Source organism: Lepisosteus oculatus, chromosome 28 (genome assembly GCF_040954835.1).
Source record: "Lepisosteus oculatus isolate fLepOcu1 chromosome 28, fLepOcu1.hap2, whole genome shotgun sequence".
NCBI lineage: Eukaryota > Metazoa > Chordata > Actinopteri > Semionotiformes > Lepisosteidae > Lepisosteus > Lepisosteus oculatus.
This window is the reverse complement of record NC_090723.1, coordinates 6,752,518-6,768,339: the sequence shown is the minus strand read 5'-3', so window position 1 is coordinate 6,768,339 and position 15,822 is coordinate 6,752,518. Positions and strand designations below refer to the sequence as shown.

General features: G+C 46.5%; 1 protein-coding gene across 2 annotated transcripts in view; it reads right to left on the bottom strand.

The window, feature by feature from the left end:
• Nucleotides 1-1,011: 1,011 nt before the first annotated feature.
• The window catches only part of LOC102690759 (vesicle-fusing ATPase), a 50,017-nt gene continuing 35,206 nt past the window's right edge, over nucleotides 1,012-15,822 (bottom strand). Inside the window, exons 13-22 of one of the 2 annotated variants that reach the window (XM_015362230.2) lie at nucleotides 14,996-15,091; nucleotides 14,746-14,902; nucleotides 13,988-14,121; nucleotides 13,630-13,696; nucleotides 11,964-12,043; nucleotides 8,847-8,981; nucleotides 8,313-8,426; nucleotides 5,945-6,000; nucleotides 4,937-5,010; nucleotides 1,012-3,672 (exon numbers count right to left, since the gene is read on the bottom strand). In XM_015362230.2, the coding sequence (XP_015217716.1) occupies nucleotides 4,980-5,010; nucleotides 5,945-6,000; nucleotides 8,313-8,426; nucleotides 8,847-8,981; nucleotides 11,964-12,043; nucleotides 13,630-13,696; nucleotides 13,988-14,121; nucleotides 14,746-14,902; nucleotides 14,996-15,091 (870 nt within the window). In that variant the 3' untranslated portion in view covers nucleotides 1,012-3,672; nucleotides 4,937-4,979. The remainder of the gene's footprint in view (nucleotides 3,673-4,936; nucleotides 5,011-5,944; nucleotides 6,001-8,312; nucleotides 8,427-8,846; nucleotides 8,982-11,963; nucleotides 12,044-13,629; nucleotides 13,697-13,987; nucleotides 14,122-14,745; nucleotides 14,903-14,995; nucleotides 15,092-15,822) is intronic. The other variant, XM_015362231.2, reaches the window with a different exon arrangement.

Here is a 15,822-nt window from a genome sequence, read left to right as displayed (position 1 = left end):
CTAAACATCACATAAGCCACTAACAACAATTAACCATTTCCATAGGGGAATACAAAAACATTGAAAATCTCCTGCATTCTCAGACCATACCATAGAGAACAAGAAACGAGTCTTTCTATTAATATAAACGCAATGACATCCAATCAGCCTTTTCAAAGAATGCAAGTAAGAAAATATAGTTTCATGAATTGCTAAGTTTAAAATCCCATTTAAATGCGTGCAAATCAAGATGCACGACTAACTCTAGTGTTGAAGAATTACGGAGAGACACCTGGGTACAGTAAACCTCATAGCAGGAATCACCTGGGTGACCAGGAGCAGCCATTAGTGTAACACAGGTACCCTGATGGGAGAGTAAGAAACTGCAGTTTAGGGAAACCAGATTGCACAAAGCCCACAATGGCCCAGGCACTGGAAAGAACATCTCAACTCTTAGGCACAGTGTCATAGGATCTACAAAAAGTGAGTTAATCTCAATTTTAGGTCTCACCTGAAGGGCAATACCTTCCACAGCACAGTTTCCCTGGTCAGTATACAGTACTAGGGCATTGCTTCAGAAATTTTGGTCCAGAGGGAAAAGCACCACCTACTGGTCCACCAGCACTTCTTACAACAGCAGCCTGGTTTTCCCGAGAGGTCTCACTGCCGTACTGACCAGACTCAGCCTTGTTCCTGGACCTGATTGGAACAGCAAGCAGGTTGACCGCCTATTTTGTGTTTGATATAAATAAAATATCTCAAATGACAAAGGCTAAAAAAAGAGAAGCTAAATTAAAGTACAAAATGCCTTTACTACTATAACAGTACCAAAGAGAAAAAGAAAAGTTAAAAAATATTAACAGACCTCTCTGTGTGAAAACAAACCCCTTCACATTAATCGTCTTTGCAAAGCAAAAAAAGAGTGTATTTTGAAAGTCAGGAACGCAATAAATCATGTAATAAAGGCAGTACACAAGGTAAACAGTCACTCTCAATCCCCGAACGAGCATGGAAAGAACACTAAGCAGAAGCTTTATTTCTGTGTATCTGTGCTTTTATTGCGATAATACAGTTGCATCTGGCCACACATTTCATAGTTGTAACAGCTTTGGACACCAAGCACGTTCACGGTAGAAATTCGTACAAGTCTTTTTTTTAAACTTCCGCAGTCTTAACTAAAACAATAACTCACACACACATATATATACAGTACATGTATATGTATATGTATTCACACACAGGAAAATTGCACAGTAGGTGTGCAAGAACCGTTGTTGCCTATATTAAAGGGTTGGGTTAAAACACAGTGACAATTATGCACACACACACGTAAGAGAGTACTGGGTTTCCGATCACATAACATGCCGTAAATCTGTAACCATGTACGCCCACACACAGGGACATATGCATTATGCAGCACGTGCTAGAGGATGGACCAGAACGGGCTGACTGGCAGCCGTGTGCCACAACAGCTAGTGCACATTCCTGCCCACCTGCGATGTGGAGGCACTTTCTTTAACAGAGGCCTCGGGCTTCTACCTGGTGAAGATCTGCTGGCAAGGGCCGAGCCTGGACTTTGAAACTAGCGGATGCCCTTGATCCCTTTGAAACAGCTGGACTCCCACGTCTCAGTGTGCTGCACTTCAGCACAAGGATCACGGATGCATCTGCCCGTGACGAAGGTTTAAGATTCACACAAGCCCAGGAACACAACCCACACGGACGCAGTCATACTGAAGGAGAGTGCAGAAAGCAAGCGTTCAAACACTCACTTATACTGAACAAACTGCAGCCTCCCCATACGCCCATCCTTGAAGCTACGCCAAGACAGTTCGTCAAACACCAAGGCAGGCTCTCCAACCCTACTTTCCACTTTCTCTTTGGTTGAGCAGATTAGTAAAAACACAGATAAACCCCAGTCCCTATTTTCTTTTTCTGTAGTGTTCTGTTACTCCCTAGCTTTGTGTCTTAGGAAAAAAAACAACAATAAATTCATTTGGTTTGGTAAATCAGAATATTCATGGCACCCATAAACTGCGCTTATCCTAACTCTGGGCTCAGACCCAGGCCAACACTACCTACATTTAAAGGGATAGTGTTTCTACAACACCTGTTTCCAAGGCTGATGGAAAATAATTTATTTTTCTGTAAATTTAAAGATAATTTCTTCCAAATCAAGACTGATTCTTTCAATACACCCCAGGCATGGAGGTTTTGAACCTCACTATCAATTTCGCCAAACCATAGACACGTCCAAGGAGGAAGGGCATATCTGGAGAGAGGGACCAGAGTGGGAGCAATTCATTTAGCAGCTCTAAAGGAAGCTTTGCTCCTGGAGGAATCAGAAGCCAGCACAATCCTTCTCCAGTTTACTCGGTCATTCTCCGCCGGAAAACAAAAAGACAGAAGGAAGCAGCAGGGACCCGATGCATCAGAGATCCCTGCTCCTGAACTAACAGACACATGCAGTTTGCAAAGAGGTGATGGGCACTGAGATCCTCGGCTATCGGGAAGCAGAATACGTATCTGCCCCTGACATCTTCGCTATAAGGGAGAGAGAAGATGAAACTACAGAACCGGGTCAGTGTGTTAGCTCTCAATGAACAAGAAAACAGAGGGGGCCGGAAAAAGCACACTGATGACAAAGCTTAAGGATGGATGGATTACTAAACAGCCATTAACAAAGACCACACTACCCAGAACACAACCGAGCACAGAAATACAGACTAGGATATCCGGCATGCTGTTAGGAACAGGCATTCCACACACTGAGAACTAGGTTTTGTCATGTACTGACACTCCTGCCCCTAGGTGTCTATACTGCCCCTTACTGGTCCAATCTAGAACTCTCTTTCCTTACATAACATAACTTCTCTGCAGTTACTTTAATCCACTGAACCATGCTGCTTTTTAATGCGCACACACACCCACTTTCACACACATGGGGTTTCTGTACCATTCAGGTACCTAAAACGGATTTAATTAGTCTCATTATATATACATATATTCTGTGCTTGCTTAGAAGATGGTAATTGTACAATAATCCCACTCTGACAATCACATGGACTACAGAAAGGTATATTACAAGAACATTATTACTATTAATAAGTTTCAAATAAATTAGGTCAGACGCCTACATTTCCAAGGCAAAGAAATAAAACAAGTCAACACATGGAGAACTACTTTTAATGGAATGATTGTAGTCTATGCATTTTATATATATATAAGATACAAAAATATATAAATAAAACAGCAAATGTATGCATATACACGCTAACTTTATACATATACTATACACATACATGTAGGCATAATCATCTGTTTATATTTAGATATTTTATAGTGTATATATATAAACGCATAAGAGTAAGAACGAAAAGCTCATGGGCACAGAGCATAAAGCACAGAACTGCTATCGAAACAGCTTTCTTCACAAGACAAGTGGAACATTATTTCAGTTAGCTCCGATAAGATGCGATCTCGGGAGGGAGGGCTCCCAGTTGCCATTACACACATGCAGAGTGGAGATACAGAGGCAGCTGGGGAGGGAGGGACGGCGGCGGCGTGTTTCTTCTGTCTCTCGCCCGCTGGGGTGGGTGATATGAAGGAGGCCGGGCGGCAGACTTGTCTCCTTCTCCTCTCAGTCCCAGCCTGCGGGATGCTGCCGGGCGGCCCTACTCGAAACTGCGGTCCCTGTGAGGGAAGAGGGAGCAGGGGCGCCGTCAGGAGACCACGCCGCCCCTCCTGGAGGGGAGCCCCTACTCTGCAACACGCACGGGAGCCGGGCACCCCGGAGGAGAGGGAGAGGCCAGGGACCAGCAGGCGTCTCCCCGATCTCACACGGTTCCCGTCAGGTCCTGTCTAAGGGCGACCTCTCCCTGGACAAGCTGCCGATTCTTCAAACCATTAGCACTGGTTTAAAGAGTTGTACCAAGGTGGAGTGGGTCCCTCGATCTCGGATCCGTCCTCTGTGCTCGCTAGTCATGCCAGCCTTGGTAACACGCAACGAGACTGCTGACGTTAGCGCAGTAGATTAAGGCTGATGAGTCTCGCATCTTGTGATCACGGAGGATCCCTAAGTCCTTCTACTAAAAGGCAGTTTGGAATCTAATCTGAATGTGTGGGTGATGTGTCAATGTTAATCCGCTGCCCTTTCGCTGACAGTAGCCCAAAACTCAAAAATGCAACAATACAAGACATACGGGTGATTGCTTTTTTTCACCCCAAAAAGCAAAACACAGCAGTAATGTACAAAACAAGAAGTGCTGACTCTGGCAGAAAAAAAATGAACATGTAATTACATGCTAATAGATTAACAATGAGTAACTGATGATTCCTGTTCTTACACAGAACATACTAATGGATTAAAAATAAAATAAAAGTAAATTTCCACACGACCCTAATCACCTGCCAAGAAACATCACAAAGCTGTTTTTCTTCTTCACAGAGTTAATTGCTTAAGAGCAGGACTTCAGGTACCCAAAGAGGAGGAGGCATTACACAGCCGAGATATTTGGAGAGCTTGCTGGGGGAGTGATTACTTGCATATACAGGATAGACATACAGCTGATAAAAATCAAAAGCAGAACCAAATTAACAAAATGAATTTGGTCCTGAGAGGCATATCACATGGCTTTGTGTGGAGGACCTTGGAGGTGCTGGCTATGGGGAGCAGAGACCCCTTTTCAGGAGTGGAGAGGAATTCAATGGACACTTTCTCCTTGGGGGGAAGGGACTGGAGAGTAGAGATGACCAGTGCTGAGCACTCAACTACTGCGGGTGTTTCTGGGGCTAATTAACTCCACAGTGTTTTAACATAGGGGTGTGGGAGGGAAGCAATGTTCTGTGGATAGTGAACAGATCGTCCTCCCTGTGAATCTACAGGAACAAACTACAAGAGAAGGGGAGTGGGGGGGTGGGAGGGTCATATTTAGTGACTGAGTATCAGACCCCTTACCATAAGTGAACCCATCAGCTGGGGAGAGATCGAGGAAAGGGGGTTAAATTCGGACGTGATTAGGGTCGTCACACCTGGCGGTTACAAAAAATGGTAAACAACCAAAAAGGAAAAGGAAAAAACACTGCACTCACAGCAAACAACAAAACACGCTAATTGGTTTTTCAATGCAGTGAACAAAAGAGGAGGGTGTTTGGCGACTGGGCTGTTGCAGCTGTGCAGTGCCCATGCAGCAATGAAAGCAGTGATGAATAAGAGGAATGGAGTAGTGAGAGGGTGGTCGCTGGTGCATAGGGCCTCATGTTACCAGGCTTACAGGTACTGTATGGTCAGCGGTGTTTACCCGCTAGGAGGGCCAAATCAAATCACAGCTCTAGAAGGCATAGAGTAAAAGAGAAACGAGAAGCTTTAAACGTGTTAATTAGCACGTCATAAAACTTCATAATTAGCATGTGCAGATTGTTACAGGATATTTATAGAACACATTCACATCAGAAACAATCAGGTCGATTTTAATCAAAACGCCAGAATATTTGTAATGCCACATGGAGATATTAAGATGCTCCTGCTCAGTGTTTGGTATCCAACATGCTCTCGTAGGATTTGTAAAGCACAGTGAAACATCAGGCAGCTGGCGAGATTATATACTCATAGGAAACAAGACTCCGGAGATTCAAGCATGATATCTTGACGTTCCCAGTACTCTGTGGTACAGCCCAGCATGGTCCTAATACCTTGGAGGGTCATTACAGCCAAACATGAGACCAAGGCACACAGCTTGTGAGCGCTCGCCCTGATGAATCCAGGAATTCATTCCAGTCACTGGGAGATTCACCAGAACTGCAGCCCTGCCCATCTCAGCTACAGATTCCTTTATTTCCCCGGCATGGTAACTGGGATGAGGAGTGTGCGAGTGTGGCGGTGTGCGAGTGTGTGCGTGGGCTATTGCTGTGACCGGTGTGAAGGTGGGGTGGGAAGACAGTAAGGCAGCACGGCTCGGATACTCACGCTCCTTCCTCTCTCAGCAGAGCCAGGAACTTGCTGACCCTGTACTCCGCATCCATCTGGAAGACAAGCAAAGAGACGCATGGGAGGCGTGAGCAGCACACTGCGGGGAAACACCAGACCCCTGTTGTGGGCATGCATGTTTCAGGACCCCAGAAAGGCATTATGTATTTCACATTTCTCATACCTCTGTGGTGGAACCAGACGCCTAGGTACAGTGAGATGCTTCGGTACCTATTCGGTATATCACCGAATTCTCCCACCTCCACAAAACCCAGCTGTACAGAATACTCTGTATTGCTCATTCACATTACCCACTGAGGAAGATCACATATTTCCTTCTCATTTTACTGTGTCTTCGTATCTGTGGTACTGTATCGAGACACAATCTTTCATAAATTAGAAAGAATAAAAATAAGAACAAGAGAAATATTTCAACATCCCAATCTAAGAGAATATACACCATGCAAGATAAAAGCCTTGTAGAATCTAGGATCTGGTGTTAGCTTACATCCTGCATCATCTAAGCCCTGAAATGGATCAAACTGATATGCAATGGGAGTCTTATTGATTTGCCTGAACTCTGCTCAGTCTCTCGGTTAGACCTAATTTGGTTTTCCTCTTTTTTAAAGCCTAAATTTCAGAAATATACCCATCCACCAACCAATTTTCTAAACTGCTTTATCCAGTACAGGGTTGCGGGAGGGAACCAGAGTCTAACCTGAGCAATGGAGTCTTAGATGGGACACCATTCCATCACAGGGCACACACAGACACACTCATGCAAACTCCACACAGACAGCACCCCAGTGCCGCAAGGCTGCCACCGTGCTGCCCTCTTTTCTGAAACACCTTTAGTATTTTCTTGGGAGCTGTAGGTTTAGAGGTGTTCCTCACTGTCTCCACCTGGAGAGAACGTTTCACTTTTTGGCTTTGCGGCCTTTTCCCTTTCTGCGAGTCCCCCTCCTGTCTCCAAGCTCAAGGTCACATTCAGGCCCACTGCAGGGTCAGTTAGAGCCCCAGGCTGGTGCTTAACAAACAATTCAGCACTTAGAAGACCGACGCTGGACCACAATGCTGGTTTTCCAGGGCGCAGACAGGACAGAGCTGTGCGGTAATTATGCACTTCAATGGTAATGCACTGAAGCACAGCCTGAGGGGGGGGTTGGTGGGGAAGGGGGGTTGCTGGAGAGGAGAGCAGCTCACGACATGACAGAGCCCGGTCATAAATCCACATGGCGTACCTGCTCTCCAGCTCCTGCCAGACACACAGGGGAGCTGCTGGCCTGACAGCTGGGAGACAGATCCTCCAAGCAGGGGAGTGGGCCAGCCTGCCTCTGAAGGGCAATCCTTCAGGACGCACCCCGAGCAAAGAGCACATGACTGCACGTGCTGAACCTGCTCTCAGCACTGCGGACCTACTAACTGCTCATAGCGTTCCTGTTGCCATGTGTGGGAAACAGTCGACTAACCAAGTAAACAAATGCACAAAGATAAAAATGTTAAAAATTGCTTTCTTGGATCTCTCTAGGACCACCACCTTTATAATGGATACTGAAGCATTCACTTCTTATTGACCTGCTATTTCAATCTCAAACGAAACAGTCCAAAGACTTTCAGCTCCTGCCACAATGTCACACTGCATGTCTGGAACCTTCTCACACTGGCTTCTTATTTGCTACGTTAGGAATAAAACGGCTGCCGTTTGCCGTCACAGCAGAAAGTCAGCCCTCGCAACAACAACCCAAAAAATCCCAAAAATGAAAAGTAAACGCAACGCCAGCCGTAATCTTTTCGCTGGCCTGTGGCTACAAGAGTTAAAACGTCTGGGAAAAAAAAAAGAGAAAAGAAAAAGGGGGAAAAGATGAACACGAGTGCAAAGTGAGCGCTGTTGCCGGGGGGGAGGATGTGTGTGTGTGCGCGCGCCGTCATGTCGGTGCAGAGCAGCAGTGCGGTGCGAGTCCCAGCAGACTCAGGCATACCGCCGGGGAAACACGGTGCGCGGCTTTAGCACATACCACAGCCATTACAGAGCTGGGCTCCACACAGAGGGGCCAGCGCCGCTCGGGGGTCTCGGATCGCTCAGGGCACGGGCTGACGGCAAAGGTGACAGGGCCGCCGCCGCGCCCGTGCCTCTGACGCGCAGGCAGCGCCACGGAACCCCACGGCCGGGCCGTTTCCAAAATCGCACCTCTTCTGCTTTTGCACACAAAAAAAAAACCTTCCGCGCCCCCCATCATGTGGAGGAGGGCGCATTCTGACGTGCACAGGGAACCTGGGATTCTGTAACACTCCCGCCAAGAAAGAGAGAGAACTTTAAAACAAATGCACTGTGCCAAACGCCCTGTATTTCTCAATGGGAGCCCCTTACCTGCAGAGACATCTCGATAAGCATCAGCAGTTTCTTGATGCCGATCCATACCCTCTTGCCCTTCACCTGCTGGGCGATGGTGGCTCGCTCCTTGTCCTTGAAGTTGCCCAGGAGCTGAGAGACAAGAGATCCGCTTTAGACACAGTGCCAGTTGAGGCCAGTATCCACTGCACGTATGCTGACAACCTCACTAGTGAAACAAGTTTGCTCTTTGTAGCTTTTCTGATTACCCACTCTGCAGCACCTCAAACTGCAAATTTCTCTCCTGCTCTTCTCTCCTTTTTCCATCTCTTTTCCTTCTGTCTCTTCTTGCCCTTTTCGTTCTTAAAGCACCTGTCCTGTCCTATATTCTGGGGGACACATTCATGACACCCCAAATCTCCTCCCCCCCTCTTCTAACTGCTTTCACCTCCAACACCTCTCCTTCACTCTCTCATTCTGTCTCTCTCGTTCCTCATCCTTTCACATCCCCCTTTCCCAGGTCTCTTTACCCTGCTGGCCGCCCCTCTCCCACTCTCTCTCGTGACCTCTCACCTCCAGAGCCTCGATGAGATACTCCCCAGACGAGATGTTGGGGATGTGGATGGTGGTGCTGAAGGCATCCAGCATTTCCATCTCCTGCAGGACATCCTTGCGGCTAGTTGTGCCGATGATCAGTAGCTTACGGCCCTGATGCAGGGAGAGAGACAGCACACCTGGTCACATGGGGGCAGACCTCCAACAGACCGCAACAAACTATTCATAATGTAGCGCAGCAGCAGGAAATCATAGCCTCATCACTGCACTTTGGGTCTTTGTTATTAATTATTTAAGATGCCTTAAAAGGGTTAACTAGGTGAACCAATTTCTTGTCACATTCATGTAAGACACGAACAGTTTATAAACCATGAAAAATGTGACATTTTCAATAGCTGCCTTGACATACAGGTCTTATACTGGTAATACAACACCATGCAGAAAACAGAACAAACACAAAACCAGCACCATCTGGTAGCTTGGTCCTGTTCATTATGCAGTGTCTTGCATACAGTAGGAGTTGGAGTGTTTGGGGATCTGCCATTAAAATATGGCAGAAACCTGGTAAGACATTTAAAGAAAAGTATCAAGCCAAGAGATGATTCTATAATGTGCTGTATTAATTCTGTGCATCTGTTGCTAACTAATCCATCATCCTAGCCTCTCTGAGCTTTTGTCTGCCCGTGAATGGGTCACCCTGTTCAGTTTGAGCACAGCACTGGAGCAACACAGATGAGTGACAGCTCCCCAGAGAGAAAAGGGTTAACCAGGTGCTGTTTATTTTCCGAGAGGCTGGGAGTGGTGCTTCCCCTCTGAGCACACACGCCAGGAAAATAATTATCTCCCAGCCATCACTGAGTATAATAATAGAAAGGAGATCAACACAAAAACATTATCTGTTTTTGTACAACTGTTAACCAGACACAACCAGGGGACCAAAGAAGGTGGGGGTGTGAGTGCAAGTTGTGTCATGAGGAGCTCTGTGCAAGTCCAACCAGGACACAGCCTAATACATTGTGTCAAGAGACAAGTTTGTGTCAAACAACTTATTTCCCAACATTTAAACTGATTAACTGCATAGCATGCTTATGCGGTTTGTACAACTTCCCAGAATGTGAATACACAGCGACTCTTCTGGAAGTGTGCACTTCGCAGTATGCTGCTCCACACCTGCCCTGCCAAGTATACAACTCCAGTGCTACGTCTCTGCCTATACGCCCTGCTTCTACATGGTGTTCTAGATCTGTGGCAGCCTAGCATGCACAAGCCTGTTAAACATCCTGTGTACATGCAAGAGAGATTTTGTGAAACTCCAATTATATTTTAATCTCTCCTAACACCAGGTTAGACACATTGGCTGTTTTACTTCGTGATGACAGCATAATGATTTTAACTCCCTCCACTCCCCCCCAACGGGACAGGTTTTCGGAGCTGTGAAGTAAATGACAGCACTGCAAAAAAAATAGCCATGAGCACTGGGTTGGTGAGTATCGTGCCTCATTGAGTGAACGCTTAAAAGCCCAAAAAACATCCCGAAAAGAGAAGCAATGAACATCACCTGCCCTGGGTTTAATTTTTCACAACGGCCAAAAACCTGTGGGAAAATTGCACCGCCCCAGAACGTCAAACTAAACTCCCCCAGCCCTCAAGAGCATGGATGGTAACACGAACGGATTTCAGAGCACAGCAAGAACGTGCTCACTCTCCGTCAGGAAATAAAAGTCCACTGCAGCCAAAACAAAGGAACGAAACATAAACAAGCACATCTGAGCTCGGCTCCTTCAGTGATTCCGACTGTTCTTCGGGAGTTCATTAGCAATATCCGCTACCTTTGCGCTCTCCAGTTTCACACTTTAGTTTAGGGATACAGTATATCAGCAACTGCTGCGCTTGTATTGCAGAACAGATGTGTTGCCAAGCCATCCAGGAGATCCTGAAGCATTAGCTACCAGGAAACTCCCGTTTCTCAGCTCTGGGGTCCTACGTTCCAGGACCTGGGACATTATTTCTACCCCCCCCCCACCAGCTCAGCCCCCGTGGCGCTGGGTGTGAGCTTGCATGCAGATGAGGTGCCACACAGACAGCCAGCCTGGCAGGGCCCGGCTCTCTCACAGGACTCTTTCTCCTCTGCCCCGGCGCCCCGCTGTGAGGCCTGCTTTTCAATCCCCTTCGCTCCGCAGAAATACCTCCGCTTCAATTCAGGGCACAAAACCCCTCTCTCCGTACACAGGCCCGGAAAAACACTGGGAGCTTACAGTTAACCCCTTCACGGCCTGGAAGCGTGAGGCCTATAAAGGTCTCGGCGAAGGGGGTGGGAGAGTGTTGGGGACTAGGGGCTTTCTCGCTGTTTTCTTTGACAAATTGATTCCCATTTGATTAATTCCTCATATAAAAAGAGATTAGATCATGCCTTTGTAAGAGACGAGAAGCTAGTACTGTTAATTGAACAAAATACTCTGGATTATGGAGTTTAAATGTCAGCTGAATTACCAAGTCTAATTATGAAACTGCTTGCAATTGCAAATGAACACCTTTAGATTACTCAGGTCTTCTGATAATTAAATTCAAATGAAATGACATGTTTAATAGTGTAATAAAAATGGAAATGCGAAACATGTGACATCTTGTGTTACAGGACTGGTGAGCCTCAGCATGTGTGCACCTGTTTGTGCCACTGGTAACAATATAGTTAGCTTTCTAACAGAATGGCAAATAATTCCCTTTTTTGCAAGAAGTAAAACTCAACACATAATTACAACATAATTATGTGCACAATTGTAAAACACTTAGATTCACAGGTATAGATTTCTGTCTCATTTCAGGTACTGCTCTGAAGGACATTTTGTCCTCTTTACCTGTAAAAGGAAGGAAATGCTACATTTAGTCCATACTGCAGTTTTTCCCTAGTGCGGGTACTAATAATTTGTCTTGCCCAGTGTGATTCGGGAAGAAATCATTAGGCTCAGCCAAGAACTGCTGCCACCTATCTGTCACTTGAAACCTCACACACTGGGTACAGGAATCATCCCCACACACGCATACAGATGTGCACTGGTTCCAGCTGCACTGGGCAATACATGAGAAAAGCCTTCTACAGCCCGCTGAGAATGATTCGGCAAGAATTCCTGGACTCACATGAGGAGGAGCCTTCTTCAGCAACACCAGCAGTGCTTGCAGGACCAGGTTGGAAAAGCGTGGCCCAATAGGAACATAGTCTGTGAACAGAAACATGATACAGCACGTAAACGATTAATGCAAGCCTGGGGAACAGTAAGCACTGCAGGACTGATATAGAGACATCAGTTTCCTGCAGAGGCTGCATGGAGAAACTTCTCACTTTCTGTGAACTGATGGATATTAACAACAACAGGTAGACTTTTAATGCCAGACACCTGAGTTCCTCTTCTCGTCCTCGTCAGGGGGGTTTGGAATTACAAGAGGAGTCTGCATGTCTGTGGTTGACATAAATCACAGCCCAGCCTGTTTATTACGCGTTTATTAGAGTTGGTAGCTATCCAACAAGTCATGGCATCTTCAGATCTAAAGCCTAAAGCCTGACAGTCCATTCATTAGGGCGCTGCTGCAGCAGTAAAAGCCGGAACGTCTATAGTTCTGATGAGGTAAGGGATTTTGTTCTGGTGCTCCCTGTCTCCAGTCCCGTTATACTGTGAACAGAGGTTCGGGGGTGTGTGTGTGTGTGTGTGTCATGCCTGTGGATAATTAGTGAGCTCACGATCCTGGCGCCTCCGCTCCCTGAAGGGCAATGTGCCAACTGGCTGAAGGCAGAACTTGAGGTCAGGGCTCATGTGCCTCTGTACTGTATGTGCCTGTACGTGGAGGCCTGGTGAGAGGGAGAGAGCTGAAAAACCTGCAGGGGCAAGCCCGGACTTCGCTCTTACAGCGCATTATCAGGACATTATCTGAAACTGTTCTTGGTGACACAACACCACAGGACTGTACCGATTTTGAGATTTTCCTACGATGGGAGGCTGGTCTTTTTAGAGTAGTATAATTCAGCGTTGCCTGAGGAGACGGTGTACGATCTGGGGCTGGGAAGTCCTTGAAGAACTTCTTAACAAAGGCCAAGGGAGCTTCAATTGTTTCCTGGTGCCTTTCTGGGCTATTGACGTCAAGAGCTCAAAGCCCAAACGAGCCCCATTAACATAAGGTTACAGATGCATTTCCTTAACTGCTCCTTAAAAAGATGCAGGACCAGTTCCTCCTGAAAACAGGTTCTCTGTCCATCCATAGAACAAGAAGATCACAAACTGAACTACAAAGCAAACTGTTTTACAAAGTTCCTCACTCCAACTAGCAAGGTTAAAGAGAACGCCCTTTTCCAGAATGCAAGGAAAGAAGGTTCTCTTCCGAGGTTTATCAATGCTTTGGATCTTCTCTTTAGAAGCCCTCTGACATCCAGAGGTGCTGGTAGCCTATGGATGTGGGCTAAGGCTCAGAGGAAGCTACACTGATACCCTTAACATTAATCCTAGTTAAAAACCCAGTCCACCCCGTGAGAGATTTGCAATGCTGTTGAATACCGATGGACTAGGTGGCCCGAAAGGCCTCCTCTTGTTTGGAACCATTCTAATGTTCTTACGGATTTTTCTTGCCATGTGTCATTTTTTCCTAATAAATAAAACTACCAGACAAGACTCCTATTGAGCAGCAACACTTCATGCCCCCAGAGGCTGCACACCTAATTTCTTTGGATAAATCACACTTAAAATGAACACACAGATCAAAATATTTCACAGAACTGCAAGAAATGAACAGGGGGATTTCAAAGGCAAGAACTCACCTAGCAGACGCTCAATATCATCCACCACCACACAGCTGAGCTGGGACTTATAGGCATCATCAAACACCTAAATTAAAGAGAGCAATGCGCTGCATTATTTAAAAAGGCACAGCTGGAGAAACAGCAGCTTGCGCTGCAAATGTTCAGAGCTGGTGCTGCACATCCCACAGCCTGTCCGATGTAAGTGTGCCTGAAGAACTGATGAAAGGACACGGCTCAGTGCCTTTTAAACACGTGCAACCCTGGCCGAACAAAAAACTGAGCTGACGTTTTCCTGTAATGTGGGATATGGTTGCAGTAATGTAAAAATGAACATAGAAACCAAGGGCTACAATGCAAGTGGAAAGGTTCTGCCAACCTTCTTGATGGCCTGACACTTGGCGATCTCTGAGAAGCCAATCATCTTGTCTGGGGAGCAGATCTTGATGAAGGGGAACTGGGACTCCTCGGCGATCTTGGCGGCTAGGGCCGTCTTGCCGCTGTGGGGGGGTCCTGGGTGAGGCAGGAAGGCAACCAGCACGTTAAGGGATCAGTCAACCACACGCACATGAAGAAAAGCCTGGAACAACTTTATGAAAAAAGGTGAAAAATAAAAACAACACACAACAGGATGAAGCCTGTTTGTAAGTCTGACTGGATCGATTTTTTTAAATTAAAATAATACTGCCATCGCCAATTAAGTGTATACTCACTTATAGGGAAAATGCCAGCTTTCATTAAGGGGCTTTGGGAATGCAACTTCTGTACTGCTCTGGAGAGCACAAGGCTCTTCGCCCTGCACGTCTGACACGCCCACCTGCACCGCCATTTGTCACTTGACACTCAGCAAGCGGTCAGTCAGCAGTGGAGCTGACTGGAAAAGACCTGCTGCTTTGACATTAGCTCAAGGCCCCGGGTGTCCACAGCACTTGTAGGAGAAACCGAGAGAACTAACTCTAGATCCAGTGCTCTCAACCTTAGTTTTTACCTGGCTCTTGAATGGCAGTGGTGAGCAGACTTTTGGAGACAGAAGATTCGAAGGGGCCGAGAATTGGGGTGACACTTTGTCATTGACGTGTGTGGGAGTGAGAGCAGTGGGGGGGGGTCGGAGGTCAAAAGCCGTAGGTGGTCACTCACCCTCCAGCAGCACGCTGACCAGGGGAGTGCGGTCACTGTTCTTGGTCTGCTGGACCAGCAGCTCTCCATCATCCATTATCCGGGTCACTGGGTCGCCCCACTTGATGATGCCGTTCATGATGTAGCTGGCGTAGTCCTCCTGGTTCGTGCCAAAGGCCTGCGGAAACACGGAGCAAGGGGGGTCAGACCACCCTCTTAACTGTTGGCTGGTAGCAGCAATGTGGCGGACTGTGGCACATGTTTAACTCACAGGCTTGATGTCATTGTCCAGGGAGGCTAGGAAATCACTGCGCTTCACCTGCAGCTTCTCGGCCTTCTCCATGTCCACCTCCACCTTGTTAGTAGCCTATTGGGAAGAAAGAACAGGTCAGAACAGCTGAGCCCTGCACCGTAACTGACTGAGAATCCCTACTTAGTTCTTTGCTGCTTTTACAGTTGTCCTATGATTCCTTCCATTCTATAGGGTCTACAACTGCTGGCTCCCAGCCAGGTGGAAAGGTAATTGGATACTAAATACTTTTGTATTTTCTGCGCTGTCAACACATAGCTTTGTTCTGCTTCATATCAGAAATACAAGATGCACCGCTGGGCCTTTAAATTGCAATGGAAGACGTACGTGTACAGTACAAGCTGTATCACTCACTGAACAATATTTGTTGTCACACTGCAACAATGTTAGCAATAAGGTACTGAAAAAGTGTTAGAACTCTCCTGATCAATTTCGTTAAGATTTATTCTTAATTTAACACAAGACCAAAAGACTAACTTTCATTATAGAAAGCAAGAATGTCCGTTGCAGAAATGCCAACACGAGAAAACAGCCACCTTGGCTGAAAAATGACAGACTTAAAGAGCATGATGTTGTGTTTCTGCTGCCTGAGCCCGACTGATGTTATGAATTCACTGGGAGTAGAAGCAATGGTGGGAAAAGTGAAGAATGACAGGTTTAAAAGTCTGAGCTGGGATCGGCACCCTCACAAGCCAGTAAAATCAGGCAGTGCGGAGGCTGCAGTCATTCCACCTGTATGAGCACAGACCCGTGCATTTCAACACTATCAAATATCAAAGACAGCAAGA